Source organism: Acomys minous (genome assembly GCF_964271855.1).
Source record: "Acomys minous genome assembly, chromosome: 12".
NCBI lineage: Eukaryota > Metazoa > Chordata > Mammalia > Rodentia > Muridae > Acomys > Acomys minous.
Genome location: NC_140493.1, coordinates 51,580 through 64,178, shown reverse-complemented (window position 1 = coordinate 64,178; position 12,599 = coordinate 51,580). Strand labels below are relative to the sequence as shown.

Below are 12,599 nucleotides of genomic sequence, written 5' to 3'. Positions count from 1 at the left end.
GTGATCTGCCTGTCTCTGCCTCTGGAGTGCTGGGATTAAAGGTGTGCGCCACCACGCCTGGCTCTCCCTGGTGTCCTTAAGACCGAAAATGCCTGTACTGATCCCCACGCCCCCTCTCCCCCAAGCCAACATCTCTTTCTCTCCCCTCACTCTGTAGCCAAAACTGGCCTTAAACTCACGGCATTCTTCCTGTTTCTGCTTCCAAAGTGCTGCGGTTACAGGTATGAACTACCATACCAGAGCTTAAAAAAACAAAACAAAACCCACACAAACAAAAATAAAACCCTAGTGCAGGAGGGGAACACAGGGCCTTATACGTGTTAGGTAAGGGCTTTACCACTGGCTACTCTACCCCAGGCAGTTCTTTAGTTTCCTTTTCACTTAGCCCTCTGGGTTGAGGCAGTCTTTTTCTAAGCCCCGTATCTACAGAGATCTTTGTGGCCGTCTTAGTACTGGAAATAGTGGCAGACAACTTTGGAAATCTCCAGATGGCCTGTCACACTGTGATCCGTAGAAATGGCCTGGTGTGGGCTGGGGTCTTCTGTGTGTTAGGGTTGTTATTTCCAGAGTCTTCTCTTCTAACTAGAGCCAGGGGATACTGGGGCTTGCCAAAGGTCATGTGTTTATTTGACTTTAGGAGGGTGCAGTTCAGCACCTGGGTCCTCTCAGCTGTGTGTGCGCGCGCGCTCGCTCGCACATGCACGCGAGAGCCCACATATGTTTATTTGATTTTAGGACGGTGCAGTTCAGCACCTGGATCCTCTCAGCTGCCTGAGTCTAGCTCCTCTTTTTGAATTTCTTGTTTATCAGATTTACTCTTCAGTTTTCCCTCTCTCCCTCCCTGCCTCTTTCTGGTGTCTGGATCATGTTTCATTCAGACAAGGGAGCTCCTGGGTGAGATCTAGCAGCCAGAGAAGGTGGAACTTGGTCTGTTTAAAGTCAACCTACAGCTTTGTTCCTGTCCCAGGGCTCGCCATTAGTCTTTTAGAAGCCTGGCTAGGTAGTGTCATCTTGTAAGCTCTGGCAGGGGCCTCCACCTGACTAGTCCTCCCACACAGATCTCCTTTAGTTGATGGACCTTTATTGAGCACATACTGTGTGCTCTGAGTATGGAGACCAAGGAAAACCAGATACTGTTTGTACCACTGTGATAATTGCCATGTCCTGTGAGTTTGCTGAGAGGTCCAGGCAACAGAACACTCAAGGTGGGACTGGCCGAGGCTGTGTGCAAAGTCCTGTGTCGCTCAACAAGCTAATTACACTGCCAGACTTGTGCTATCCTAACATCATCAATGTGTAGGGACATGGGTAGGTCCCCTTACCTTGCCAACCTGAGACTGACAAGTCCTGTGACCTTGGGCCAAAGGCACTTTCTTCTTTCTTAAGATGCTTCTGGGGGAAAGAAAAGAAAGAAAGAAAGAAAGAAAGAAAGAAAGAAAGAAAGAAAAAGTCTGAGATTCAGATGATACAGGAGAGGCACTAGTCACTAGCATTTTCTGTCAGGCAGGTGCTGCTGGGTTTGTAGGACTGGTGTGGGGACAGAGTGGGTGCCAGCGACGTTGACAGTTAATTCTTATTCAGGCTTATGGGGGCCTCTTGCCTGGGCCAGGCTTGTTGCATATTTTATTTCTTTTAGTTCTCTTAATATCCTTCTGAGAGTGCTTCACCGCTTTACAGCTGAAGAAATTGAGGCTCTAGAGTAAAAAGTTGAGTGTTTAAGAATCCCTTAGGATATTCACTAAAGACCCATGTTTCTGGGACAGGGATTTGGCTCAGGGAGTAGAGAGCTTCTGGAGCAAACCTGATGACCTGAGTTCAGTCCCAAGCACTCATGTGAAGGTCAAAGGAGGGAATGGTGTGCACAGCTTGTCCTCTACCCTCCACACATGTGCCATGGCACACCTGCACACAACACACACACACACACACGTACACACACATACACACGCACACACGTACACACGCACACATACACACATTTAAAAACACATGCCTTCCTCTGGTTTAGCAAATGTGCTGTTAAGTATAGAACCTACCAATTTAGAATTATGATCCAGGTGATGCTAGTATCTGCTGTCTCTAGACCACTTTTATTCCCTCTCTCCTGTCTCTGTCTCTCCCTCCTTCCCTCCCTCTCTCTCTCTCTCTCTCTCTCTCTCTCTCTCTCTCTCTCTCTCTCTCTGGGTAGGGGGGTTGAGACAGGGTTTCTCTGTGTAGCTCTGGCTGTCCTGGAACTCCCTTTGTAGACCAGGCTGGTCTCAAAACTCATGGATCCACCTGCCTCTGCCTCTTGAGTGCTGGAAGTTAAAATGTGCACTACCACTGCCTGGCTTAAACTGCTTAAAAAATATTTTTTGTTTGTGTGTATGTGTGTATGTTTTTGTGCATGGCATGTGCATACCACAGATATGTGGGTGCCTGTGGCGGCCAGCCGGGGTGTTAGATCCCCTGGAGCTGGAGGAACAGGGATGCTAGTAACTGCACGCAGGGCCTGTGGAAGAGTAGCCAAGCACTCAAGCGCTGAGCCACCTCTGCAGTCCTTCCAGGCCACATTTTAATTATACAGATTAAAAATTAGTGACTTGCCCAAGGGTGAATCTCAGGAAGTGAGCTTTGAACCTCAGATTTCAGTGTCACACACTACACATACTACACACTGTAGTAAGCCATGTCAAGGGGTTGGGTTTGTGGATTGCCATTTTTTCCCCACCTTCCCTCACTGGCCCATTGTGAGGATTAAATGAGATAAAATAAGAGAAAATACTTTCAAAGAGTAGAGCTGGCTGCATTGTTAGTGTTTATGCAAAAATATGCAAATGAGAAGTCGTGGGTGGGGCTGTTCACTTGGGAGCCAGCACTTGTTTTCCCCAAGTTGGTTGGGAAAGACAGTGGTAGGCATTGATTACTGGGGACACGGTTTTTGGTTGAAGGGGGCTGAGTGAATTAGCAGATTAGGGTAAGGGTGGGACTGTGAGGAGAAGTGAATCACAGGCAGTGGAAAAGGCCTTTTTTCTGTTTTGTGTGGCCTATTCCAAAGCCCTCTGTTACCAGGGCTAAGTAGAGAGGGAAGCCCAAAGAGAGTGTGCCTTTTTGTTCTGTGATATCCTGGAAGATCCGGCTGTTCCTCTTTGTGAAGCAGGAGTGGGCTGAGCTTTCCTCCCTGTCAGACAACTGTTTCTGCATGGAACCAGTGAGGTTTGGGTGATGAGGTACCCACTCAGGAGGGCCCCTTCCTCTAGCTCCCCACCCCCAATCTGGCCCCTTTCCCTTCTGCCCCATTTACACGCAGACATGTGGGCCAGGACTGTTGGGCTCTGAGGTGAGACTTGGCTGGCGATGCTTCCTAGGGCTGGCTATTTTGAGTGCCCCGTATTCCAAAGCTGCTGAGACCCCAGGACTCTAGAGCCGATTCTGTTCAGGAATGCCACTGTTCTCCGTCCCTAGCATCTCTGGGAGTTGATGCTAATTTCAGCCTCTACTCCCTGACTCATTCTCCTCTCTGACTCACGGCGTGACCTTGGGTTCTTGAAACCCCTCTCAGTGGGAAAGTGTCCTAACGACCGCCTCACCTCATCTGGACCAGAGACCCTGTGTATGGGGGTGAGGTGGGATGGTGGTGAGTCCCTTTCTTCAAAATCACTGTCTAGAGCCAGAGTTTCATTTGCAGCTCTGAGCTGCTTCTGCCAGGCTTCCAGAAACCTCTCAGCTAATTAGTGACCCCCCCCCCCCACCAAGAACTCAAAGCTGCAAAGCATGAAGGACTGTCTCCTTGGGGGAAGCCTTCAGGTGAGTAAGAGCCTGGCTTCACCCTGCAATTTTACAAGGGTAAAACTTTGGCTGGGCCAGAGACAGGACGTGGGAGTAGTGATTCGGCCAGAGGTTATCGTGGTATGAGCCTGGGCAGCCAGGGGTTAACTTGCTTTGTCCTGGTTGATGGATTCTGGGATCATAATCCATTAGCTCTGCCTGGGTGGAGTGAGGCCAGGCGAAAGCTGCAGACCTGTCTTTGTTCTGTGCCTTTGCTATCTGTGCCAGGGTGGAGGGGCTGTGGATGTGTTCCCCCTCCCTGTCCCGACCAAGACAATGAAAGGACCCTGGGGACTATTTTGATTGGTGTTGATCCCAAAGCCCTCTCTTTTGGGGGAAATATTGAGACTGTGAAACAAATCATCTCCAGAGGGGAAATATTGAGACTGTGAAACAAATCATCTCCAGAAACATTACTCTTGAGGCTGCTACCTGCTTAGGCTAAAACTGTGTGGGATGTTAACTTACTGTTGGCAGAAGCCATACTACCCTGGCAGGGGGTAAAGCACTGACCGTTGTTGTCATTAATGTTAGACCGATTAACATCTCAGAGGACTGAAGCCTCCTGTTGGGGAACCCCCTGAGTGGGCCCCAGTGTCTAAGCAGGACACCTGTGCTCACGCCCTGCAGGCTGCGCTACATGGTGAAGCAACTGGAGAATGGAGAGGTTAACATCGAGGAGCTGAAGAAAAACCTGGAATACACAGCTTCCCTGCTGGAAGCTGTCTACATCGATGAGACTCGGTGAGAGAGGCTGGCAGAGCTCCAGAGGGAGGGGGCAGAGCTGGGGTGAGGCTTGTGTGACAGGGACAAAGAGAGGATGGGGCAGAGATGATGCAGGGATAGGCAGACTTCCTGCCTGGAAAGGGCTGGGGCGGAGCTCAGGGGTGGAGTGCTTGTTTCACATTCCTGACACCCTGACAGCTGGAAAAGCAGTGATGGCTTCAGGGATGCAGGGACCCTAGAGACCTTCTAGTCCTGACCTCACCCACATGGAATGCTCTGTAGAGCTGACCAGGAGGGACGACTCTGATTCCGTTTGGCTACTGAGTCCTTGTGGTGTGCAAAGATGAATTTAAATGTGTCTGTAAATTATATGCTGGCTCTTACAGATAGGAAAAAAAAAAAGAGCACAAAATATGTCATTCACCCGTTATATGTTGATTTTTTTTCTTGAAATAATATTTTAGATGAATTAGCTTAAATAAAAATTATTATTAAACATTGCACCAGTTTTTAAAACGTTCTTTTTTCTTTAGATTTTATTTATGTTAATTTTACTTGTCCGTGTGAGGGCCTACATGCATGCCTGGTGCCAACATGGAGGCCAGAGAGGGTATGGTATCTTCTGGAACTGGTATTATAGGCAGTAAACTCAGAACTGTGGGTTCTGGGAACTGAACCCTGGTCCTTGGCAATAATTGCAAGTGTTTTTAACCACAGAGCCATCTCTTAAGCCTCTTGCCAGTTTCTTCTTAACATTTTAATGTAGCTACTGTCTGCTATATTAAGAAAATTTTGTTATTGTTTTCATTTGTTTGGGACAAAGCCTTGTGTAACCCAGGTTGGCCTTGACCTTGCTATGTAGCTAAGGTTGGCCTTGAACTCCTGGTCCTTCTGCCTCTACCACACCTGAAAAAACAATCAAGTTTCATGTGTGAACCTTGAAGTTTATTTCTGATGGATGGCGCTGCCCTGTAGCCTCCTTGGCAGTTGGTGTTTCATTGTTTGCTAAGTCACGTCCACAGTGATCTCACTGCCTCAAGCAGTGAGCGGTTTCACCATTGCAGATGTCCCATAGGAAGATAGACGCAAAGAGCTGTAGCGAAAGAAAGGAAAAGGGGAAGAGTCACCAAGTGGCTATGGCTGCTGGGTGCAGGGGCTTTATCTGTGACTTTCCACAGGCAAATCCTGGACACTGAGGATGAGCTTCGGGAGCTTCGGTCAGATGCTGTGCCTTCAGAGGTGCGGGACTGGCTGGCCTCCACCTTCACCCAGCAGACCCGAGCCAAAGGTCGCAGGGCAGAAGAAAAGCCCAAGTTCCGAAGCATTGTGCACGCAGTGCAGGCTGGGATCTTCGTGGAGCGGTGCGGTTTGTCCATACTCAGCCTCTGCTTCTTCTGCTCTCTGTCCCGGCCAGCCTGATCTTCATGACCCTACCTACCCTGAGACATATCCCCACAGCCCCGTTAGCCAAATCTCTGTTCCCCAGACTGTGTCCCTGATTTCTCTATGTTCTTTCTTAGGATGTTCCGGAGAACGTATACATCTGTGGGCCCCACGTATTCGACTGCAGTACACAACTGTCTCAAGGTGACTCCTGGGTTTTTGGGAAAGAGGAAAAGGTTGGGGCTTGAAATAACCATTGGGACATCCAGATTCTGTTTGTAGTGTGATTTTTTTTTTTAACTTCTCTGATAACTACTATTTCTATGTTCTTCTGGACAACTTTTGCCACCCAAGAGACAAACCATTGTTTTCTTGTCTCTCTGGTACTCAGAGACACCTGGGTTGAAAAAGACCCACTTAACCACCTTTGCTTTCTTTCTTCATTGGAAAGTACACTTAGAAGTCCACCTGATTTTGCCATGGCGGGGGAGAGTTGGAGGGGAGCTTTCCTGCCTAGTCTGTTGCTTCTCCACAGAACCTGGACCTCTGGTGCTTTGATGTCTTTTCCTTGAACCGGGCAGCCGATGACCACGCGCTGAGGACCATTGTTTTTGAATTGCTGACTCGGCATAGTCTCATCAGCCGCTTCAAGGTTGGGCAGTATCCTACCTCTACTTCCAGGCAGGGCCCCTCCACTCCTCTCTGTCCTGTCCTAAAAGATTGCCAATGAGTAGATTCCATAGCTCCCTCATCCCATCCCTCCCATCCCATCCCATCCCATCCATCCCATCCCATCCATCCCATCCCATCCCATCCCATCCATCCATCCCATTCCATCCATCCCATCCATCCCATCCATCCATCCCATCCCGTCCATCCCATCCATCCATCCCATCCCATCCCATCCATCCATCCCATCCCATCCATCCATCCCATCCCATCCCATCCATCCATCCATCCCATCCCATCCATCCATCCCCATCATCCCACCATCCATCATCCCATCCGCCTCCCGCCATCCCATCCCATCCATCCCCATCCCCCATCCCATCCCATCCATCCATCCCATCCCATCCATCCCATCCATCCCATCCCATCCATCCATCCCATCCATCCCATCCCATCCATCCATCCCATCCATCCCATCCCATCCATCCCATCCCATCCCATCCATCCATCCCATCCCATCCATCCATCCATCCCATCCTGTCCATCCCATCCCATCCATCCCATCCATCCATCCCATCCCATCCATCCCATCCCATCCCATCCATCCATCCCATCCCATCCATCCCATCCCATCCCATCCATCCATCCCATCCCATCCATCCATCCATCCATCCCATCCCATCCATCCCATCCCATCCCATCCATCCATCCATCCCATCCCATCCCATCCATCCCATCCCATCCCATCCCATCCATCCCATCCCATCCCATCCATCCCATCCCATCCATCCATCCCATCCCATCCCATCCATCCCATCCCATCCCATCCCATCCATCCCACCCCATCCCATCCATCCCATCCATCCCATCCCATCCCATCCCATCCCATCCATCCATCCCATCCCATCCCATCCATCCCATCCATCCCATCCCATCCCATCCCATCCCATCCATCCCATCCCATCCCATCCCATCCATCCCATCCCATCCCATCCCATCCCATCCATCCCATCCCATCCCATCCCATCCATCCCATCCCATCCCATCCATCCCATCCATCCCATCCCATCCCATCCCATCCATCCATCCCATCCCATCCCATCCATCCCATCCCATCCCATCCATCCCATCCATCCCATCCCATCCCATCCATCATCCCATCCCATCCCATCCATCCCATCCCATCCCATCCATCCATCCCATCCCATCCCATCCCATCCCATCCATCCATCCCATCCCATCCCATCCCATCCCATCCATCCCATCCATCCCATCCCATCCCATCCCATCCATCCATCCCATCCCATCCCATCCATCCCATCCATCCCATCCCATCCCATCCATCCATCCATCCCATCCATCCCATCCATCCCATCCATCCCATCCCATCCCATCCATCCACCCATCCCATCCCATCCCATCCATCCATCCATCCCATCCCATCCCATCCCATCCCATCCCATCCCATCCATTCCATCCATCCATCCCATCCCATCCCATCCCATCCATCCCATCCATCCATCCATCCCATCCCATCCCATCCCATCCATCCCATCCCATCCCATCCATCCCATCCATCCATCCATCCCATCCCATCCCATCCATTTATCCATCCCATCCATCCATCCCATCCATCCCATCCATCCATCCATCCCATCCCATCCCATCCATCCATCCCATCCATCCATCCATCCCATCCCATCCCATCCATCCCATCCCATCCCATCCCATCCATCCATCCCATCCCATCCATCCATCCCATCCCATCCCATCCCATCCCATCCCATCCATCCATCCCATCCCATCCCATCCATCCATCCATCCCATCCCATCCCATCCATCCATCCATCCCATCCCATCCCATCCCATCCCATCCATCCCATCCCATCCATCCATCCCATCCCATCCCATCCCATCCATCCATCCCATCCCATCCCATCCCATCCATCCATCCCATCCCATCCCATCCATCCATCCATCCCATCCCATCCCATCCCATCCATCCATCCCATCCCATCCCATCCATCCATCCATCCCATCCCATCCCATCCCATCCATCCCATCCCATCCCATCCATCCATCCCATCCCATCCCATCCATCTATCCATCCCATCCCATCCATCCATCCCATCCCATCCATCCATCCCATCCATCCATCCCATCCCATCCATCCATCCCATCCCATCCCATCCCATCCCATCCCATCCATCCATCCCATCCCATCCCATCCATCCATCCATCCCATCCCATCCATCCATCCATCCCATCCCATCCCATCCATCCCATCCCATCCCATCCATCCCATCCCATCCCATCCCATCCCATCCCATCCATCCATCCCATCCCATCCCATCCATCCATCCCATCCCATCCCATCCCATCCATCCCATCCCATCCCATCCATCCATCCATCCCATCCCATCCCATCCATCCATCCATCCCATCCCATCCCATCCCATCCCATCCATCCCATCCCATCCATCCATCCCATCCCATCCCATCCATCCATCCCATCCCATCCCATCCCATCCATCCATCCCATCCCATCCCATCCATCCATCCATCCCATCCCATCCCATCCCATCCATCCATCCCATCCCATCCCATCCATCCATCCATCCCATCCCATCCCATCCATCCCATCCCATCCCATCCATCCATCCCATCCCATCCCATCCATCCATCCATCCCATCCCATCCCATCCATCCCATCCATCCCATCCCATCCCATCCATCCATCCCATCCCATCCCATCCATCCATCCATCCCATCCCATCCCATCCCATCCATCCCATCCCATCCATCCCATCCCATCCCATCCATCCCATCCATCCCATCCCATCCCATCCCATCCCATCCATCCATCCCATCCCATCCATCCATCCCATCCCATCCCATCCATCCATCCCATCCATCCCATCCCATCCATCCCATCCCATCCCATCCCGTTCTTGCCTCTCCTGAAGCAGCTGTAACCCAGTTTTTCCCTTCACTTACTGCTTCCTGAGGTTCCAACATGTAGGCAGTCAGCTTGGGAGGCTGCCCCCTTTTCCTTCCTGGCCTGGCCCTTTGAGCTATCTGCTATGTGCCTCCCCTTCTGCTCTTGTCTGTAGACTCTGGAGGTCTCGAGCCTGGCGCTGTCATCCTTTGGATTAGAGTCTCTCCATTTGCTCTTTGGGGGAGGGGAGGGGGTCAGTGTGCAAACTTGACAACACAGCACTGGGAGGAACTGGGCCAGGAACAAACACTACAGAACCCATCTCTGGAAGAGGAGTATGAGGGGTTACCAAGTGGCTCCGGGACCTGGGGTGGCATCTGGGTGGCAGTAGATGTTGAAAGTGAAGTAGTGTGGGCTGAATAGTAAAGGTGAGGGTATCCCCCAAGCGGTCTTCACTGTAACATTGTCTGTGCAGCCTTTCCCTGACCCTTCCCTCTTCCTCTCCTGAGACCTCTTAAGAACTGTCATGGCAGCCCTGGGTCCTGAGCTGTTCAGCTGGGTTCTCTCTGGGCCTACATGTAGCCTGGCCCCTGAACTTTCCTCTGCCCACTCCAACCTTCTCTCCTCAGTCCAGGAATTCCAGAGTCCCTTTCCCAGCTCCTGTTTCGCTATGTAGTTCTCAGATATACTTCAGATACCAGCTTCTGCAAAACTCCCTCCGTATGTAGAAGAACTAGGTCTAGGGGGCCCTAAGAGCAGCTGCACCCCGTTGGCTGTAGCTAGCCTGCCGACTTCTTAGCGACACTTAGAGAAAGGGATGTCCACTGCGTCCTGGTCAGGCTCCCTTCCCAAGCTCCATGGTCTCTTTCCTCCCTGTCCCCCCAACCCCCCCCCCCCCCCCGTTCTCTTTCCTTCCCTCTAGGGACACCATGGCAACGCAAAAGCAAGGGCAGTTGTCATGGAAACAGTCCTTTAAAATTCCCTGAATTTGGGGCACAGCCCTCTGGGGTAGGGGTGGGGGATGCTCGGGTCTGACTAGTGGCACGCCTTCTGTGTCCATTGTAACTCTGAAGCTCATCTGCAGAAGCCTCCCCCCAGCCCTGAGCCCTGGATCCCTTCCTGGCCTCAGATGACGGCTAGCCTTGCCCTCTTGAAGGGGTACCCCCAGGGCATATGTAGTCAGGGGCAGAATTAGAGCGGCTGGATAGAGCCCTGGCTCTTGGGGTGTGTGCACACGTGTGTACATGCTGTGGGCTGGCACACATTGCCATATGTGGAGTGGAGGTGGTCAGGGAGGGCTTCCCAGGAGAGCAGCTTCTCCACATCTGCTGCAAGGGAGCGCTGCAGCTCATCTTAGTCTTTTGTTTCTGAGCCCTTCTCCATGGTGCTAACTAGATTTGGGGATGGTGCAGGTGGTTGGAAGGTAGGAGGGAGGCTTTCTTTTCTTAGAGATCTCCAGGGAAATAATAATAATTATAGACACTCTTCAGAGAGTACTTACTTGTACTTTTTCCTCATTAAATCCCAGGTCGTTAGTAGTATTTTTATATAGGGAAGCACAAGGACACATGAGTATTATCCAAGGTCACAAGGTCACACGGGGTAGAGCCTGAATTCAAACTAGCAGCAAAGTGCTGTTCTCTGGATCACACTCAGTTCTTTCTGGGGAGGGTGGGTGGAGAAGGTTCCCTAGATAGCCCACCCTGGCCTGGGACTTTCAAGCCTTTTGCTTCAGCCAAGTGCTGGGATTACAAGTGAGCATAGCTGACTACCTTGCAGAGAATGCTGGGATTGTCTGCCTTATGTAGACCCTTGATGTTCCATTCCTCCTGCTTCTGCAGATCCCCACTGTGTTTCTGATGAGTTTTCTGGAGGCCTTGGAGACAGGCTATGGGAAATATAAGAACCCTTACCACAACCAGATCCATGCAGCCGACGTGACCCAGACGGTCCATTGTTTCCTACTCCGCACAGGCATGGTGGTAGGTGCCTAGCCATGCTCCTGCTGTTCAGGGCCTATGCTCCCGAACTAGGGAGCCTTGGCTGCTCTTTCTAGAGTCAAATTGCGTTAACATCCTCCATAGAATTTCCAGGTATGCCAATGCTTCCTGGGCTGGGGACACATGACTGGGTGTAGTGGGCCTATGACTGGAGGGGCCAGAGGAAGGACACAGGGCTAGATTTGATTTGGGTAGAGTGCTGTAGTTGTGGGGAAGGCATCTGGGGAGTGGCTGGCAGAGTGCTGGCCCAAGTTCATCCTCTTCTTTTTCTTCCCCTAGCACTGCCTGTCAGAGATCGAGGTCTTGGCCATCATTTTTGCCGCAGCCATCCATGACTATGAACACACAGGCACAACCAACAGCTTCCACATCCAGACCAAGTGAGCCCTGGGGCATGGTGGGAGCAGGAGGGGCCACGGCTGCCGGTGGAGCCCTTTATAGGGGGCTGGGCGTGACATACAGCTTCACAGGTCAGAATGCGCCATCCTGTACAATGATCGCTCGGTGCTGGAGAATCACCACATCAGCTCTGTTTTTCGCTTGATGCAGGATGATGAGATGAACATTTTTATCAACCTCACCAAGGATGAATTTGCGTGAGCACAGGCCAGCATGTGGCGTTCCAGAAACCCTTATCCCAGCTGCCCTTCCCCCATCTCTGTTAGTCCCACCCAGTGCTGAGAAGACTGGTCTCTTCTCTATTCACCCAGAGAGCTGCGGGCCCTGGTCATTGAGATGGTGTTGGCCACAGACATGTCCTGCCATTTCCAGCAAGTGAAGTCCATGAAGACAGCCCTGCAGCAGCTGGAGAGGTAGCCCATGGAGGGGTGTGGGGCAGGGCCAGGCCAGAGAGGGGTACCCTGAATCAAGGTACACTGGGTAGTGGCTTCACCCGAGCATACATGGGCAAGTGTGCGTGGTTTTTGTGAATGTGGCTTTGGATGTGTACCTAACAGGTCTAATGGAGCCTGGATGGGGGCTTTTCTTGTAACTGTAGGACAGGATTACTCTGGAATGTTTGGAAATACACTCAGTCTTTCTGGACACGTGTCCTTGTCTGAAACAGCGAAGTGCCT

General features: G+C 51.7%; 1 protein-coding gene across 4 annotated transcripts in view; it reads left to right on the top strand.

Moving 5' to 3' along the window:
• The window catches only part of PDE1B (phosphodiesterase 1B), a 29,906-nt gene that overhangs the window by 12,216 nt on the left and 5,091 nt on the right, over positions 1–12,599 (top strand). For 3 of the 4 annotated variants that reach the window (XM_084751444.1, XM_084751445.1, XM_084751446.1), the window contains 8 exons: positions 4,438–4,551; positions 5,712–5,894; positions 6,054–6,120; positions 6,452–6,568; positions 11,365–11,505; positions 11,803–11,903; positions 11,994–12,119; positions 12,234–12,335. In XM_084751444.1, coding sequence (XP_084607570.1) covers positions 4,438–4,551; positions 5,712–5,894; positions 6,054–6,120; positions 6,452–6,568; positions 11,365–11,505; positions 11,803–11,903; positions 11,994–12,119; positions 12,234–12,335 — 951 coding nt within the window. Of the gene's footprint in view, positions 1–3,764; positions 3,787–4,437; positions 4,552–5,711; positions 5,895–6,053; positions 6,121–6,451; positions 6,569–11,364; positions 11,506–11,802; positions 11,904–11,993; positions 12,120–12,233; positions 12,336–12,599 lie in introns of those variants that run through there. The other variant, XM_084751447.1, reaches the window with a different exon arrangement.